Below are 20,046 nucleotides of genomic sequence, written 5' to 3' on the forward strand. Positions count from 1 at the left end.
GATCAGGGCTTGATCCATCACCGTTATTTATCTCACTGCACCATCCCAGCTCAGAACCTGGCTATATGCAAATCAGTCTGTCCCTGGCCCAGTGCATCATGGGAACAGGGCAGACTAAACTACCAAGCCAATTCTTCACCAGAAAGGAGACAAGCTACCGGGGACCGGTTTCTGGCATGTCAGCCGTCTTCGGCCCGGCTTGCTTGAATCCTGATGGTGCAGTGAGAAAGGGACTCATGTCTGAGTATACCCTGCCACACCTATAGTGGCCAAAAACGATTCAGAAAAGGGGGTGGTGATGAACAGAGTGTCTGAATTGAGCAGACCACTCTTACCCAGTCCAAAGATCAGGGCTTGATCCATCACCGTTATTTATCTCACTGCACCATCCCAGCTCAGAACCTGGCTATATGCAAATCAGTCTGTCCCTGGCCCAGTGCATCATGGGAACAGAGCAGACTAAACTACCAAGCCAATTCTTCACCAGAAAGGAGACAAGCTACCGGGGACCGGTTTCTGGCATTTCAGCCGTCTTCGGCCCGGCTTGCTTGAATCCTGATGGTGCAGTGAGAAAGGGACTCATGTCTGAGTATACCCTGCCACACCTATAGTGGCCAAAAACGATCCAGAAAAGGGGGTGGTGATGAACAGAGTGTCTGAATTAAGCAGACCACTCTTACCCAGTCCAAAGATCAGGGCTTGATCCATCACTGTTATTTATCTCATCCCAGCTCAGAACCTGGCTATATGCAAATCAGTCTGTCCCTGGCCCAGTGCATCATGGGAACAGGGCCAGGGTCAGACTAATTTGCATATAGCCAAGTTCTGAGCTGGGATGGTGCAGTGAGCTAAAAAACGGTGATGGATCAAGCCCTGATCTTTGGACTGGGTAAGAGTGGTCTGCTTAATTCAGACACTCTGTTCATCACCACCCCCTTTTCTGAATCATTTTTGTCCACCATAAGCGTGGAAGGGTATACTCAGATGTGAGTCCCTTGCTCATTGCACCATCAGGATTCAAGCAAGCCGGGCCGAAGACGGCTGAAATGCCAGAAACCGGTCCCCGGAAGCTTGTTTCCTTCCCAGTATAAGAATTGGCTTGGTAATTTGGTCTGCCCTGATCCCATGATGCACTGGGCCAGGGTAAGACTAATTTGCATATAGCCAAGTTCTGAGCTGGGATGGTGCAGTGAGCTAAAAAACGGTGATGGATCAAGCCCTGATCTTTGGACTGGGTAAGAGTGGTCTGCTTAATTCAGACACTCTGTTCATCACCACCCCCTTTTCTGAATCATATCCTGAAAACAGCATGTCTGCTGCCTAGGCGAGACCCAAAAATAAAGAGAAAGAAGAGCACTACATTGGACTGATGGAGGAAAATTTAGTTCAAATGTGTAAGCTATCTAATGCTATTCCTGAGAGGCTGATATAAGCAATACGCTGGAATTAATAACCTGTGCAACATATTACTAGGTCACTGTACCTATAAACGCATGGATTTGCAAATGGTCCAAACTGAAAAACGTAAGCCAATGAATAGTTTCATTCACATTTAGTCCCAATACAGATCCTATGTAGAAGGGATGATTGTATGAACATGTGTGAACCATGGCTATATAAATCTTTGTAGTCAACCCGACATGCGTATCTATGCTCTCAATAGAAATTACTAGCAATATAGCAGTTGGCTTCAAACACTGGAACAACTGTGGTGAATATAACATTTTGCCAAGAATACATTTTGCACCTCTGACACGGAGACACACCTATGACAAACTTAGCAATAATTTATATACAGGGCTAAATATCAACCATGCCTGAAAGATCGCAAAGATTTTGGATGGACTAGATTAAATACATAAAATAAGTGGTAGACTCAAAGCATGAATGCACCTTTGCAACAATGCACCAATATTACTACAGACACAACTGACTTCAGGACCATCAAGAAACCTCTGCTATTAAATACTGCAACCATTTTAACATTGCAACCTCTGCACAGTCCTCTCTGCATATCCGTTAGTCCCATTTCTATATCTGATAGCTGAAGGGTTCGATGTTCATCTCTGTCTATACGGTGCACACAAGCTTGAATGAGAAGGTTTTATTTTGGACCTCAAAGACATACAGATGGTGGATACAAGAACTTCGCATTTGGATTTTGTTTAACCAAAACTTACAAGGACAGTACTTGGAGCTCTTAAGTTAACCTTGCTATGAACAATTAAACAGGCTAACCCTGCAATTCTAAACTTTGGGAACTACAATGACATTACTATTTATAAGTGCTGGGCACGTGTAACAGGCTCCTGACGGTTAAAGTAATTAAGTCAGGTGCAGACTAACTATGCGTTACTATGATTAGCTCCCTATAGAAAAGCCAATTAAAAAATTAGGAGAGGGATGGTCTGTACACTGCACATAAACTATGTTAATGAACATATACTATAAATAATTTGTGGCATTTATTTCTGGAGTACAGTGGAAGAAACCCATCAAGATCTGGATTTCCATTAAAAAATGAGTAAGGTTTAATTACAATAAAAACTTATATCGAAAAATGCGAAGAGAGTTAGAGCAAGCAGTGTGTTTTACATTAGATAGAAAAAACCAAAACCATCCTGGAAATAGCTGGTCAAGTTATAGACATTTAATATTTTGACATTTCACATGTGCCCAAAAAAACTTACGTTCGCACAGTGCAAGGCCAAAGCACAGAAAACTGCAAACATTTTGAAGTTGTTCTCATCCGTTTTCGAGAACGCACTGCCGCTTAATTTGTTTACCATCTGCACAACGCCTATCACGCTGCCTCGGCTGACAATAGGCATGCACAGAATATTCCTCGTCGTGTAACCCGTGTACAGGTCCACTTCTCTGCAGAGAAAGACAAAAAAAAATAAGTCAAGTCACGCTTCCATTTTGGAAGGCATCAGACAGTTTATTTCAGTTAAAGGGTACTGGCTATCAACGTTCCAATCAAATTCTCATTTAGAGTTGAAATATATTTTATCAGACTATGAGGAGCATAGGTACGAGATCCCCTTAGAGATAGAGACACACGACTACTTTAATTACTCATTAGAACAAGCATTAAAAATGCAATCGGTCTCGCCTTTCAAGTTAAAGCCATTTTCTTTGCTATACAATACCATTAGCAAAGCAAATGGCTTTAACTTAATCAAAGGCGAGACCTATTGCATTTTCAATGCTTGTTATATTTACAACTTATCTACAACCAAACTGCGTATTTTTATATGTAGGTTTCTGGCTACTGTTCTTAGTGCTACTTTTTAGTCGCAGAGGAATGCTGTCTAATGGCACTATTGCACCTTATGAACGGCTTCTATGGTAGCATTGTTCTTTGATGGCTCCTCTGCACTGATTTTTTTTATGTAAGAATTTCAAGATTAACTCAAGATTTTTTTGTGTGTGCTTTTATGTATACTTATATGATTTTCTTGTAAAATCGAATTCAGTTACTTACTTACTGTGTCAACCACAGTGCATCTGATCATTTAAAAAAAATAGGAGCAGCACACTCAGTGAGACAGCAGCCATGAGAGGTAAAAGACCAGGTCGTTTTGTTTTGGTGCTTGCAGGAGGGGTGCAAGAGACACCAGAAATGCGTTATGCTTCTGAGGGTGGGGAATAATAGGGGGTGAGGCATGAAGAAGAGGAGTTTTCGAAGGCACCTGATGTTATTTTTATTTTGATGACAAAGCGGAAGGAGCCTCAGTAAAGATGGCAGAAAAACAAGTTAGGCTGCATAGAATTTTTTCATCTGGCCGAACACGAGGGGGTTGAGGGTGCTAGCTGTATGGCCCAAAATATTCCTTGCCCCCAAGTTGCTACTGGTCCATGAAGGTAGTTTAAGCAGAAAGGAGAAACACAGACAGGATGATACAGAATAAAGATGTACATAGTTTGTTCCAAACTTTATGCTTTCAACCTTCGAGTTCCCAGTCCTCGACAGCTACACTACGTAAGAAAAGCTTGAACCCCTCGGTGTAGATAAAAGACTCATTGATGCAGACACCGCCACCTAGGTATGGGCGGAAAATCCGTTTCGCTCGCGGATTTTCGGGAAATTCGCAATCCGCGAGATTCGCGAATCTCCCGCAAAATCCGCAAATCCGCGAGCAGCGGATTTTGCTCGCACTGCTCGCACTGTTCGCGTGAGTTCGCGGCTTCCCAGTACAACTTCGCGCCCCGCGAATAAGTGCTAAATTGCAGAAATACGATCTTAGCAAAACTGAAACTACTTACCAGGTTCAAAAGTTCAGGCTCATCATTAGTAGCCATTTCCTGTAGTGCTTCCTGAGGGGCCCCTCCAGAGTTCAGTTGGCAGTTGCAACTATTATGTGACCCTGCTCTGAACCTCAGAATAGTTACACATATGCCACAAAGGTCCTGAATTACAGCTAAGGGAGACAAGCAGGAGCCAGGCTGGAAGTTAAAATCCATTAATCAGCCCCTAATTCATTATTGTCAGTTGGGGCAGGGCAGGTGTTGTAACTAATTTTGCAACAATGAAAGCACTTAGCAAGTGCAAAAGATCACTAATCAGGGCGCACTAAGGAAGCAGGTGCCAGCTAAAAAAATATTCTGTGACACATTAATCAGCCCCAAATTAATTCAGGTCACTTGAGGCAGGGAAGGTGTGCTTTGCTTTGCCGAAAATAATGTACACTGGACAACCAGAGGGTGTGGTGATGAAACAGAGGGTGGCATGGGTGGGCCAGAGGGTGGCATGAGTAGTCAGAGAGTGACAGTGGTGACAGAGAGTGGCAGTGATGAAGAAGAGTGTCCCAAACAGGCTGGACACGTAGAAACAACAACTTCGCAAAACTTGCGACCCGACAGGTAAGTTCGCAAATTGCGAAATTGTAAAAACCCTCGCGAACTGGCAGAAACACGGGCGAACACAAAAAAAAAAAAATCCGCAAATTTGCGGGAATTCGCAGATTTTGCGGATTGCGAGTTCGCAAATCCGCAATATTCGCGAACGCGAGATTCGCAAAATTCGCCCATGCTTACCGCCACCTTCACACCCGTGCAAAGCAGTCCAGCCATAATGAACCGGTTTTGGTGGGGGAAGTCATTCTTGTTCTTTTGGGGAAGGATGATAACCAACAACACGTGCCTGAACTTTTACCGGGGTGCCTTTAATGCATGCTCCAAATTTTATCACAAATCAATCACTGGCTAAGATACTGAAATGTGATCAATATTGGTCGCAGTTACAAGTGCTTTTGTGCGGTTGATAAAGATGATCTTAAAGAAAATGAAGCGGATGTGATTAAAGGATTGCTGAGTAATTAAGCCCTGGCATCCGAATTGTATCCAACCGAATTATCCAGCACAGAGGGTAACAATGTGGCGCAGCTCCGAGAGTGCCAAGTTCTGTGCTCCAGCTGTGCATTCTTACGTGCAATCTGCGACTGACACTCTAGCGTGATTTAAAGGGACCGAAAATAAATTGGTCTAGATGTTATTTAATGCAATAAAGGCTGAGAATCATATTGCGTAATGATGGCTGGGCAAGGAGATAGATGTAAAAGTAGGAAGGACTGGAGGAGGTAAGAAGCTGTAATTCAAAGTGGAAAGAAAAAGACAAAATGCCAACATCCTAGATGATTCAGCTATAGTCACTGTTGCTGGAGGTTGGCAAACACAACTAAAACAAAACAAACAAGCACGGTTTAATGTAGGAGCCCGACTTGCAGGCATTTGTGTAGGGGGGACGTTAAACAAAGCCTGAGGATCAGTGAGGGACGGCGAAAAGCTATACCAAAAAAAAGTGCTTAGCAGCTAATTAGAAGACACTGTCTCCCGCTGCCAGTAAAAGATGCAGTCCCCGTGGGCGGGGCCAAAAGGAGACAGGGTGGTAACCAGGAGGGACTAAAAACCCTCCTGAAAAATCAGAACACCCGGTTTTGCATAATTGGTGACGCAAAATGCAAAACACGGGAAGAGCAGAAAGCGAGCTTCTGGAATCGTATCAATTCCAAGAAGCCCTCGTATGACGAGAGAAGCGCATGCGCTGCTTTCTTCAGGCAGAGACCTAAAAAAGGCTAGGTCTGCAATAGAAGATATATAGTCTTTGCTCAAATATGGTGCAAGTGAATCCATGGGGCTCCAGGTAAAAGTACACCATTTAGATTATTCATTATTTACTTGTCTCCCATGGAGAACTACGTCAGGAGGGTAAAGTCATAACTTAAATAAACTTTTTTTTCATAATTAAGGTCTCGGTTTTTTAACCTGCATTTTATTAGTGGAGCCTCTCTTAAGACCTTCTGTCTTGAAACACAAATTTACAATCCATTAAATAACTTTAAAAAGAAGAGACGATCCTGTTAGGAAAAGAGATGGTCCTCTGTTCTGCAAGCTTCAGAGCCCACTCAACTCTAGAGAGACTGTAACCAGTAAAGGAAGAATGCACAACCCGAGCTACACTAATGGTGAAACAAAATACTTCCAAAGCAGAAAATTCCTTGAGACAACTATACCATCCTTCGCCAAGCCTCTAGCAACGTGTAAGATTGTGACTGCCTTGGAACCAGAGTCATTGAAGCCAGTTCGTATTTCACACGGGTGGCTAATATGAACATCAGAAGGCTGGCCCTTGCCTAGGGACCACAGTTTGTCCAGGATGAGGCAGCTCAATTGTAGCACCAGCAGCCTATGACATTGAAAGCCTCCATGATATGACGTTGGAGTTTAGTCAATAGACTAGGGAAGGCAAAGCCGAGGTTTTTCTGTTGAGCTTAAACAGCTCTACAGTCCCTTGCAATATATTTTCCATTAAGTATGTAGCTAGTTCTACATACTTACAGTAGATAAGAGCTCAGCCATTAGTGGTCGAACTTGATCAAATTCATCAGCATCAGGTGGTTATGCTCCAGACAGTTGCTGTTTCGGGGGTCGCTACTGATACTGGGATATCTTACTCTGGGGACTGAAGGCAGCTGCAAGATATTCCAAGAGGGGACAATGGCAATGCTGGAGGAGTGTTGTTCCTCTCCTGTCTGCTATCCAAATGTCCTCGGGAGACTATCAATACTGAGGGACAGCAAAGGAAAAGCAGAAAATAAGGTTGGTCGTTAAGCACTGCAACAGGTAATTAAAACGCAAACTGTGAGACTTTACGGGCCCGGCTATCTTTTTGCTGTCACTGTATTTGGAACTTTTTCAATGACTTTATTCGGAATTTGAGTGTAGGAGAGAATTTTAAAATGCCGCGTACAAACTTTCAATTTAAGGGAAAGTCACCAATTTACTATTTAAGTACCACACCATGACGCTTTTGCTCAAGCATTTTTTGAGTTCTCTTACCTGTTGAAGCGTGGATCTGCGTAGGCATCAGGAATGTTAAGAACTTCACCTGTTCTCGCTACTTGACCAGCAATTCCTTTTTCGATTGAAAATCTGTGTTACACAAACTGACATTTTTAGAAACCCAGGAAATTGCGCTGCCTTTATCTAGAACAATATTCTTACAAAGTAGGAGACATGCACAATTAAAACTGCAATTTTACCTTTAAGTATCAATGCAAGATGTATTAAAACGGTATATCGAATTTGAGTAACAATTATTACATAATTTTTTGAGGTGGCATAACCATGTAGCAGCACAGGACATAACATATATCAGGACTGGTATGTGGTAGATCATGGTACTCTATTCACCCACAATGTTTCAGTCTCATGTTGAAGGGCGAGAGAGCAACATATAAGAGGAGCCAGATAGAAGAAAAAGAATCTAAAATGGTTTCTCAAAAGCATTCAAAAAGGTCACTATAAAAATTCTCTTTTGTGTGGCCAACCAGAAAACCTTAGTTCAAGTTGTAAGACTAAGCTTGGAGATGCCATCACGGGAACGTGGGAGTGGAAGGGAAACAGCATGTTATCCTGTATTAGGGTATCTTTCATAGTAACGCAAGCTTGAATCATCCCTGCTGTCGAGGTGGGAGTCTCACGGTACAAATCAAATTTATACATAACAATAATAAAACATAATACAATAAGCTGTAATGGACTGTTCAGTCACTGCAGAAGCCTATCCTTGTACTTGTGTAAAAAAAAAAAAAAAAATGAACCAATGTTGAAACACAACTAATCAGGCTCTAGCACCCTTTAGAACACTCCACAGAGGCAAGTTTCTCAGATTTTTGTAACGCACGTCATGTGACAGCGAGTCTCCCTGAGCTCTGCTTAGTTTTTTCAACATTTACTGAATTTAGTGAGCACAGAATGTCTGATACTTCTAAAAAGTTATATTTTTGCCTTGTAGCTCCTGTGGTAAAAAGGCTACATATTTTAAGATCCCCACAAGGAGGATTCTTGCTCATAAGGTTAAGGGCTGTAGAATTTGCAGAACCTTTTCTTCAAACACCTTCAAGGACAGAGAAGGCAGATTACTGATTTGGTTGGAGAAGCTAAAATCAAGATTCAATGTGGTATCTGAACATGAAGGCAGTGGGAGTTCTCAGACGTCAGCCCAACTGACTAAGAAGAGGGACAGATCTGGAGATTTCCCTGCGAGACTTGCTAAGATATAAAAAAAAGTCCCATCATGAGACTATGCACTCCACCTCTAAAAAGGAAAGCTGACATTCTCTTCTGAGGACAAATCTGGCGAAAAGACAAAAATGCCACAGAAAACTGCCTTCAAACAGCCTAAGTCTCAGTCTGTCACATCATCCTAGTCGGCGAAAAAGACTTTGTCGACACTTACTGCTCGACGGAACCATTGGTGAAAGCTGTACCTCAGTCGACGAAAATCACCTCGCCGCCAATGGCGGCACTGTCGACGGTACCATCGATGACAATTTCTCCCCCGACAACGTCTCTCCCGTCAACGACACCATTGGCGTAGACGGTCCCTCCCACGACGACACCTCCACCGTCGACATTATCGTCGACAATGGTTCTTCCGTCGTCGGCCTCGACGATGATGTCAATGCAGACTCCGGTCATGTCCGCGTCAGCTATTTCTATGTCACCGTCGACGGTCATCTCGTCGGCGCATATACAGAGAAGGCCTACTTCCTTTCAAATAACACCTATATTATCTTCCAGCCTATCGTCCACGTTCCTGTCGACGAGAAACGTTTACCAGGACTGTTGGACCTGTAAGCCTTAGGGTAGTCCTCCTATTCATTTTTGCCCTTTTGCTTCCCTGGTTTACCGTACCTTTTTGTTGGAGTTAGGCCTCTGGGCGCCTCACCACTGCTAAACGGTGCTGAGGTGCAGGTGCTCTCCCCTAAAACATTGTGACACTGGCATATCTGCCACAAGCCCCTGCTACTGCAGTGAGGCTTAACCCTCCATAGGCTAACATTGGGAACCCCCTTATGGGAACATTTCTGACGGGGACCTAATAAGTGTCATGTTTGGTCTTGTTGGAATCGGGGCGGGGAACCCTTTCCAATGATATATGGGGTTTGGGCCCTACTACTTTAGAAATCCCACTTTTAGAAAGTGGACCTTTTTCCTGCCTACACTTAGTCTGGGCACTGCAGACTCCCCCCTCCCATTTGCATACTGATAGCCTGCCTGGGTTGGGAGGTGGGAGTGGTGATTCACACCTTTTCCCCTTGAATGGGCTGTGACCGGCTGCCCGCTGTAGCCTTAATGTCCCAGGCTTTCGTCACTGTGACAGCCAGGTCAGAGAAGGCAGGGAACATCCCAGAACTCCCTGGACTCTTCCAGAAGCCCCTGCCACCAGACCCTCCTAGAGACTTCTGCCTCCTTCTAGTAACTAGACTGTAAGGTATATAAGGGAGGGTTCTGGCCTCACATCTTTGTTACACTGCTGTACCTGGAAGAATCTCGCTGGAGTGACGACTGCTGCACCAGGAAGGATTGCCATTTGGAAGGAGGCTAACTGCTCTAAGGAACTGCTGCCCCAACCTTTTGAGCTGCCCTACTGCCTGCTGATCCTGCCCTGCTAGGGAGACCTAAAGAAACATCTTCAGAGTGTCTCCACAAGGAAGACTAACTGATCCCCTGGATACTGGGATCACAAGACCAATAAAGAAATTTCAAGGCCTGCCTCTGCAATGCTGTGCGTGAGGAACTGCCTTGCTCCAAGAAGACTACAATGTTTTATTGTCCCCGTAAACTGTCTCTGCAACGCTGTGCTCAAGGTTCTACCACCACCCGAGGACCTTCCCTGCTTAAAGAGGACTTTGTATGCCAAATCGTTGCCGCTGGCCCGTGGTGAAAGCGTTCTCATTAACGCTTTTGCAACTTGCCCCGAAGTCACCGCTGCTGGCCAGAGTCGGAACACTGTTTAAATTGCCCCCAGGATCCCCGCAATGGGCCCGAGTCCAGGCGCACCAAAATCGCTGCTGGAATCACCCCCGCTAGCCCGGGAGACCCGGGAAACCCGTGCGCAGTCCTGATGACGTCAGAGCAGGGATTGGCGCCAAGCTACAGTGTCGGAAGTGGTGGTCCATACTTGGACTACGGTACATAACCTGGCCAACTAGAGACCCCGGTTCTAACCCTTACCTCCTAGCCATTTTTTGGAGGAATCTGAGGAAGATGGGCTGTTCAGTCCAGCACGTAGCCCCTATCAATCTGATGTGAAATACCAGGAGGATGATGAGGAGGAATATTATTAACATTATCAAACTGTGCAAAGGCCTCAAGTTTTGTTACCTCGTCAGGAGCCTATGGTTCAAAAGCCTGTGGCATTAGTGCAGGACTTGACAGCTGTGCTGCAGTACTACCATACTCGTTTTCCGTTGCAGCAGGTTCCGTTCACAGACAACCCGCTCTTCCACCTGTTCTGCATACTGCAGGTCCCTCTATTCCCACTACTGAGGCCCATGATATTTTGCTTGCACCACAAAATCAAGGAGCACAAGACTATGACGACGATACAGTCGCTGAGGAAGGTGAACTCCCTAAAACACCAACTACCATTGATGAGTGAGAGGATTATTTAATCCCAACACCATCCTCAAGGGTTCCTCAGGAAGCTGATTCTGCTCCAGAGGACATAGGAGATTTTCATGCCATCAGGGAAAAAGTGGCAAATTGTTTTCTCCTTCCTAAGCCTGTTAAAGAGTCCGACTGATTTTTATATGATTTCAAAGATCAGAACAGGAAATCGGTCCACGCAATACCCATTATCGATCATATTTGCGAAGAGGGCGTCAAGATTATGAAAAATCCTTTCTCCGTGCCTGCAATTCTTCCCAGAATCGATAAGAAGTATATGGCCCTAGATGATGCCCCTCCTTGCCAGTCCAAATATCCTAGACCAGATTCTGTGATTTCCTAAGCTGCGCAGGGCAGATCTAGAAATCCATCAGTGCCAATTACTGTGCCACCTGATAAGGATGGAAGGAGACTGAATAACATCGGGAAGAGATTCACCACCATGGCAGGTGCTTCTGTGAGTGCTGCTAACTCCATGGCAATTCTAGCAAGGTACGTCCGACTAATGTGGTCTGATGTTGCATAGGTACCTCGAGTTTTTGCCAGATGACAAGAAGCAGGAGACAAGGAAAATTCTCCTTCAAGGGGAGAGGGCAGCATCTGAGATAAGTGACATCTCTATGGATTTGGCCTCTCTATGTTTCCAGCAACTGGCTGGACCAGTAGTCCTCCGTCGTCAAGGATGGCTTAAATCTACCACCTTTCGTCCTGAGGTACAGAGCAAAATTCTTAATATGCCCTCTCTATGTTTCCAGCAACTGGCTGGACCAGTAGTCCTCCGTTGTCAAGGATGGCTTAAATCTACCACCTTTCGTCCTGAGGTACAGAGCAAAATTCTTAATATGCCATTCCTTTAGTGGTGGCTACAAAAAATACCAACCCCAAAATTACCAGAACAGATATGGCTATCAGCAGCAACAATCTTACAGAGCCAACCACCCCCCTGCTGCCGCTTACCCCAGACAGCAAAATAGAAGGAAACAGCCCCAACAGGGCAAAGATAATGATAGAAAACAGTGACATCTCCCCAGCACCTGCAACAAATTGGTCACGCTTTAACCACAAGACTCCGAATATTTCTCGGCAATTCAAACAATGCAAGAAACTAACTTCAGACAAATGGATACTGGACATAGTCAAATTTGGACACACCATAGAATTTGTAAAGATCGCACCGCCTCATCCACCTCTAAAGAAACATCCACCACATCTAGCTCTCCTCAAGGAAGAGGTCAGGAGTATGCAACAGAAAGGAGCCACAGAGAGAGTTCCTCACTCCCAAGTGGGAAGAGGTTTTGACTCTGGTCAAGAAAAAGTCAGGAGAATGGAGGCCAATCCTAGACCTAAGGAAGTTAAACAAATATCTGCATAAAAAAATCCATCCACATGGTTACTCTTCAAGAGATTCTACAGCTCCTCGATCATGCGAACTTCATGACGACACTAGATATACAGGATGCATATTTCCACATCCCTATCCATCCCAAACATCGAAAGTTCCTCCGTTTCACTGTGGCAGGTGCTCGTTTTCAATTCAGTGTTCTCCCTTTTGCTCTGCGGTCAGCTCCAGGGGTATTTACAAAATGTCTTGCGCCAGTTGCAGCTCATCTCAGACTGCAGGGCCTGCAGCTATTCCCCTACCTTGATGACTGGCTAATAAAGACTATCTTTTCGACAAGCCTCAAAAGCTACGTTAACTTGCTTTCACATGTTTCGATCCCTGGGGCTGTCCCTCAACTCCCAAAAGTGAGTTCTACATCCTTCTCAAAGGACAATTTCTAGGAGCAGTTTTTGACCCTATCCAGGGCAAAGTATTCTTGTCTGCAGAAAGGCAATCACATCTGATTTCCCTAACAACAGAACTAAGAGGAAGAAGGTTTGCTTCAGTGAGGAAGGTAAAATCTCTTCTCAGGATGTTGTCCTCTGCAATCCTTTTGTAACCTCACTCTCATCTCAGGGTGAAACATATACAATAAGAGCTAGACAATCAATGGCTTCAAGTGACAGGATCGTTCGACGACCTCTGTGAGGATAACTCCGGTCATGCAGGCAGCTCTGTTTTGGTAGCAGCATTCCAGCAATATCTCGACCCAGCTTACCTTCCTTCCTCCAACACCAGAGTTCGTCCTTACCATAGATGCTTCTCTCGAAGGAGGGGGGGTGCACCTTCAAGATCTCTGCATTAGGGGGAAATTGTCCAAAGCGCTGGCAAAGATGTACATCAACTTCGTGGAGCTTTGGGCCATATTTCTAGCCTTACAGGCTTTCCTTCCAAGACTTTTAGGATCCTCGGTCCATATTAGGATGGACAACACCACTTGCATGCATTAGCTAAACAAGCAAGGAGGAACACGCTCTCACATCCTATCTCAGGAAGCTCAAGATATATGGAAATTGCTGCTTTCTCACCACATTTCTATAAAGGTGGAACACCTGCTGGGGAAAAAACAACAGTCTAGCAGAACCCTTGAGCAGAACATCAAATTCTTGCCACAAATGGGTGTTAGACCAGACATTTCTGGAACACATTTTCCAGATGTGGGGGCAGGCCCAACTTGGATCTCTTCGCTTCCAAAACAAATCGGAAATGCTCATTCTTTGCCAGCTGGGAACCAGAGAAAGGATCTTGGGGAAACGCTTTTATGATGAGATGGACGGGGATCTTTGCCTATGCATTTCCCCCCTTCCCGTTACTCCTGAGAAAGCTGAAAATGGAACCGTGCCGGATGATTCTCATTGCCCACAGTGGCCACGTCAGCACTGGTTCACAGAGCTTCTCCTACTCTCAGAATGCAGACCATATCGCCTCCCAGTGTCGCCAACACTACTGGCATTGAGCAAGGTCTAGGTTCTCCATCCGTATTCAGCCCCACTGCAGCTACATGCCTGGCTTCTAAGTTCTCAGAATTTAAGGAGTTACATTTGCCTCAGGACTGTTAAAGACATACTTGCTAAAGCAAGAGCACCATCTACGATTAAGACCTATTCTCTGAAATGGAAACGTGTTTGTTCATGGTGCCTTGATAATAATAAGGTTCTTCCTCATCTACTTTCACTAGCCAAGTCTGGCCTTATGTTCACATCGGTTAAGTTACATCTGGCCGCCATCTCCACTTACAGGTGTTCTTCAGGCGGCACATCTCTTTCTCTAACTGTCTTTTCAAGCAATTTATGAAAGGTCTCTTCAGAGCGCTTCCTTTTATTAGGGCTCCTCCTCCTGAATGGAGGATTAACTTGGTCCTAGCGCAGCTAATGAAGCATCCCTTCGAGCCTATTCACAGAGCTGAACTTAAGTATTTCTCCTGGAAAATCACTTTTTTGTTAGCTCTTACTTCCGCTAGAAGAGTCAACGAAATTCAAGCGTTTACTATCAAACAGCCATATCTACGTTTTACCAATGACTAAGTTCTCCTTAGAACGAATCCTACCTTTATTCCTAAGATTCCATTGTCTTTCCATCTTAATGAGCCTATTACACTACGTACATTTTTTCCCAGGCTCTTCACACTTTGGATATAAAGAGCTGTCTGAAATTCTATCTATCACATACTGAATCTATCCAAAAGTCAGATCAATTGTTTGTGTTATAAGGTGGGCAAAAACAGGTACAGCAGTGACTAAAGCATCAATTGCAAGGTGGATTGCATCAGTGATTGAATCTTGTCACTCTAAAGCAGGAAATCCTTTGTCTGTCAAACCTGAAGTCCCCTCCACAAGAGCAGAGTCATCATTAGCGGCGATTTTTGCTGGAGTGCCATTGGATCAAATTTGCTGTGCTGAGACTTGGAAAAATGTGCATACATTTACATGGCATTACTGTTTAGATCTGGCTATAGTAGCTGAATCAGCTGTAGGACAAACAGTGTTACGCAAACTTTTCCAAAAAGGTAAGCCTCTTTTCAGAGAGGATTATTTTATTACATGCTAATGCAAGCCATTTGTTTTACATGTTAATGCGGTCTCTCTTCTCTTTATGCATAATGCTTCTCGAATATTATGTTTCATATGTTGTGGATATATTGAGGTATATCTTATATAAGGTATCTAATGTGATTCGTATGATACGCACCATCCGCTAAAAAACCAAGGGCTTTTACTGCTAGCTATTCTGATTCAAGCATGTGAATCTATGACCAATACCCCAACACTGGATAAGAAAACAAGTTACTTACCTGTAACTTCAGTTATCCAGTGTTGGTATCTTTCATAGTGTATAGCTATACTTCCTTAGATAATATTGCTCCTAACATCTGTTAGCACCCAAACGGTTGGCAAAAATCGGATATTAAACCAAACACCCCAACATACAACTTGGACCCTCGGATGCTGATGGCGCCTGACAGGTCGAATGGACCTTTCCCACAGTGTTGCGAATGGAGCAAGCAACAAAGGAGCATGTCATAAATATCTTCAAATGTTAGGCTCAAAATTTGCAGTCAATGCCGAGAAGATGGAGACGTTTTTAAAACAATTAGTTATCTTAAAGGATTAGTATTGTTTTGTCGTCTTTATTCCAGTTAATCCAGATTACAAAAATGTTGCGTAAAAGATTAATTAGTGACAGCTTGTACAAAAAATTAGCAGGTGTACAATGCACTCCGGCACTGAAAACTCATCCCGATGGTGTTATCAACATCTGTTGCTGCTTCTTCCGATTCCCACCGTGAACCTTCATGTTGGTACATAGCTAAACATTTGCCCCGAACATGGATACATGAAGGAAAGTTCTCAGGAGTACCTTCTTACCTAAGCTAATAACTGCGTTCAGTGTTCCGTTGTGAATACAAAGGGCTAGTGACAGTCGAATGTAATGCAACAATTCTATCAACGATGTACTGGTTAAGCATACTTAAAATATATCTAAATTGTTATTCATTCTAGCAGTCTACTCATTATGAATTCACGGCAAGGATCATTGTTATTTTAGGGTGATCTAATATGACGAAGCAACTGAACATAATCTTGAAGTGAGAACATTCTTTAGCAGGATCCTGGTGCCAAAAGTCTAAATAAATGTCTATTTAGCTGTGAGCAAGAGTCGAAAGAAATCATAGCTTGGACCTAGTCACATAAGTAAATTAAGAATAGCAGCCTAGTACAATTTTTTATTTTACATTACTTTCCCTACATATTTAAAACAAGCACATTCTTCCTATGTGTGCATTCTTTTTAGCTGAGTTACAGTGAACTCTAAAAGTATTCTTTACGTGTGTAAAGCAGACACATTTTTTATATGTGTTATTTTCTATGTGAAAACATTTCTACAATATTTAAACGCATCCCAGGGTGCAATTCTAATATGATACACAATTTTGTTTTTTAAATTTCATTCCTTACACATCGTAAACCTACTCTTCCTCTTGCCCTGTTTCTTGTTTACGATTAGTCCCAGTAGACATTTTGCGTGCATATTTTGGATCCCCACTGTGAAAAGCTGTAGATTACTCACCACGTCTGACCAGAAAGTGCTCCCTTGTGGACACGGTCATGTCAGATGCAAAAATCGAGCTTTATGGTATGGGCAGTGCTTAATTTGAGCCGGTGGTTACCGATGGGACCCCACTGGCACACATTTTTGTGGACTGGCACTTATTTTTCCTTATCCGACTTTTACAGAGTGCAAAAGAGGTAAAAATAAGGAAAGGAGGAGGAGAGAAAGATGGAAAAGCAGTCACAAAGGAAGAAGGCTGGCGTGATATAAAGGGTCAAGTAGTGCCTGTCTCATAATATATTAAAGAGGCATGATGTGGGTTGAGGCTACGAGGCCTTGGTGTTTGAAACTCTGGCATTTAATAGGACAGCTGCGACTAACAAGAGTTCTAGGCACTGACACTCATTCTTTTACAAATGAAGCACTGGTTAGGGACACCTCTGGCCATTAGAAGAGCATTTAGAGAATATCTTACTCAATTGAAACAGGGTCTGATAGGTCATATCGAGGTAGCTCAATTGTAAAAGTTTAAATCGCACATGATTTTTCAATCTAAATGCACGAATTAGACTACTACACCACTGTAAGTGGCATTTCCACAATGCGAGACTCATCTCTCTCTTGTGCCACTGACACGTCTTCCTCTGTCCTGATGTAACGCTCGATATTCAATAGCCATGACTGTGCATCCCTGCGCTTTCATTAACAGCCATTGTCTATGTGGACTCTGAGGCATCAGGAAATATCCGCCACATCTTTCTGGCAATCCGCACTGCATTTGCATAGTGCAAAATCTGACCTGGGTTGATTTCAATATACCTCTGCACTTCAAAGCTACAAACCTATCAACAGAGTAAAAGTCCCAAGTCACTCACATCCCCTCTATCCACTGCCCCCTTCACAATCTGCCTGAGAGGGCAAATACTAAACTATATACCAGCTGTAAACAGCGAATATTTCATAACTGTTTCACATACCATATCCCAGATAAAGCCCACCTACCTGAGCACATAAGTGTCCGGGGGTTATTTCCTATCCATTATGATCCGCTGTACGCTCTGCATACTTTTGTGCTTCTCCGGCAGTAGGTTCTTTTATCAGTTGCTGGCACAAGTCAAACCGCACACCACATTATAAAGTTGGTGTGTGATGCAGTATAACTCAATATTTCCCAGAGCAGTTTCAAGATGTCTGCATAGACCCAGGTCTATCTCCAAGAAGATACCAGAGGCCCTAACATTTGATCTAGTTCTCTAAATACCTTATGTGGAATGGGAAACATGGATCCTTCAAGTGCATGAAAATAATGAGGCAAGTACACCATGTTAGCCAACAAGACTTCTCATCACAGAGCGCAGCAATGTGTTTAAGAATTTAACAGAGTTCTGCAATTTCTATTTCCCATATTCAGCTTACATTGAGCCTTGAAATCGGACGTAATCTGAACACCAAGATGGGGAAAGTTGGAAGTCTTCAATCTAAAACTCATCTAAGGATACACCTGGCCCCCAATTCAATTAGGTCCACCCAGAGGAAACAGCTTGGATTTAGCCCAGTTAGATTGTAACCAGGAAACCTCCACTTATTTGGTCAGCTGATCTGGTAGTAGAGGCACCAAGCGTGCTGGATCTGTTAAATATACAAGTTTGTCATCCGCTTACAGTGGCGCAATATGAGTCTTACCCTAATTGGTTTTCTCCAGTCTTGAAGAGCAATCAACCAATAACAATGCAGTGGTTCCACTACCACTGCAAACAGAGGGGGTAAGAGGAGGAATCCATGTCTAGAACGCAGTACAAGGATCCAGCTTTCTGAAACCTCCTGACCGCTTCTGCTTCTAGCCGTGGAGTAGTGTACAACAGTTTGACCCACGTCGTGTATGGCTGCCACATGCCAATGCTCCACTACTTAACACATGTCCACCCTACAACACTTTTCACTCTCCAACATAACCCACCCACACTGGCTGTCCATTCCATCTAAGCTGTGCAAGAACATGAGCCAAGTGCCGCACATTACACGGTATGCTTCTCTGAAGGATGAAACCCATTGTTCTTTCTGCACCAATTGTTCGATTACTTTTAAGAGTATCTTCAAGATTTTACTTAAAATCTTTGCATCTGTGTAATGGACAGTGGATGGTGGGTTCCCTGACTGGTTTTCAGATTAAGACGACTAATTCTTCGATTAGAATTATCGATAACTTCCCACTCTCAGATGCCTTCAAGAAACGCACATAAACATTTGTTTGTGCCACTGCAAACATTTAATACGGATCAAAGGGGAAGCCATTGACACCAGGGGTCTTTCTCTTACGTAAGTCAAACAGCTGCAATCTGCCTCAGCAACTGGGGCATCCAAAGCGTTCTTTAGTTTATCTGTTAATCGCACAAAACAAAGAGCCTCCAGGTAATTTTGCATATAACTCTTCAACTAGACATGGGAATCAGTAGACCACTGCCAGATGAGCTTAAAAATCTTTACTTATTTCTATCCAAATGATGAGTTTTTCAACCCTTCCATCTTTCAAGTACATGATAGCTGTGTGAGGCCTTTCTCTCCTTAGTAGGCAGGTTAACTAACTATAGATTTGCGGACATTTCACTGCAAGGCAAACACCAGCACATTCTTGATGCTGGTGTTTTGCTCTGCAGTGATTGCTGTTTTAGTTTTTAAAATGAGAGGCGGGGCTCTTCTGTTTCCTGGCTGCCCTCCCCACCCTGCTCACAGGCTTTTGACCACCTCCAACTGCCGCACTGTTTAACTAGGCAATGCGGCGGCAAAATGTCAGCAAAATAAAAGTATATTTATACACAACAAGGGGGCCCCAATGAGTCAGCACAGGACCTCGGTGAACATAATTATTTCAAACAACAGTGGTCCCATGCAATTATTATGGTAGAGACAATAAATATAGAAAGAATCAATCTATATTGGTTTCGACATGTTCAGCCGGACAGAGGTCACAGTTTTTACTCAAACAATGAAAAAGAAAGAATTCCTTCACAAATTCACCGTAATGGGGCACAAGCCTGTACCCAAACACATACAGATAATTACAGTTAAGGAAAACACAAAACAGGGCTATTAGGCAAGAACTGAGGGTTTCTGTGAATAAAAATACAACAGAAAATTCAACCAGCACCTTTACATATACATGGTACAAATATACGTTCTGTATAGGGTGCACAAAGAGGTCGACGATGTTTCGATCCTACTAGGTAATCATGGGGATCATCATCAGGACAATTAGGGTAAAGCCTAATAATTATGAGCCTGTATTGCCTAGGGTGGGTTTACCCTGGCGAACTTGTGAAGCCGAGTTAGAGAAGATATAAACAACAACACAAATGCCAATGCTGGACTACAATCAACACTTTTTATATCAGGTGATGGTACTCAATGACAAAGAGCCTGAAGTGGTCGACGCGTGTTCACGGAAGAGAATGAGCGGAGATGCCGGTTTGCACGAACTCTGAAGAGGAATTACTACGAAATCCCTCCGTGTTCACAAGTAGCGCGATTCTCATTGAGCCCCAGGTTGAGGTTGATACAAGTTCAAATCGGGAACCCTCACTACAGCCATAACGGCGACCAGACCTTTTTCCACACTTCCCTTTTGAGACACTAACACTGCAGGATTAATAAGAAACTTT

The 20,046-nt window shown here is 43.6% G+C and overlaps 1 protein-coding gene across 2 annotated transcripts in view; it reads right to left on the reverse strand.

Moving 5' to 3' along the window:
- LOC147708648 (cAMP and cAMP-inhibited cGMP 3',5'-cyclic phosphodiesterase 10A) overlaps positions 1–20,046 on the reverse strand; it is a 1,277,009-nt gene that overhangs the window by 385,136 nt on the left and 871,827 nt on the right. For both annotated transcript variants that reach the window (XM_086927318.1, XM_086927317.1), the window contains exons 12-13: positions 7,342–7,434; positions 2,691–2,877 (exon numbers count right to left, since the gene is read on the reverse strand). In XM_086927318.1, coding sequence (XP_086783444.1) covers positions 2,691–2,877; positions 7,342–7,434 — 280 coding nt within the window. The remainder of the gene's footprint in view (positions 1–2,690; positions 2,878–7,341; positions 7,435–20,046) is intronic.

This window comes from Lissotriton vulgaris, chromosome 6 (genome assembly GCF_964263255.1).
Source record: "Lissotriton vulgaris chromosome 6, aLisVul1.2, whole genome shotgun sequence".
Classification (NCBI taxonomy): Eukaryota; Metazoa; Chordata; class Amphibia; order Caudata; family Salamandridae; genus Lissotriton; species Lissotriton vulgaris.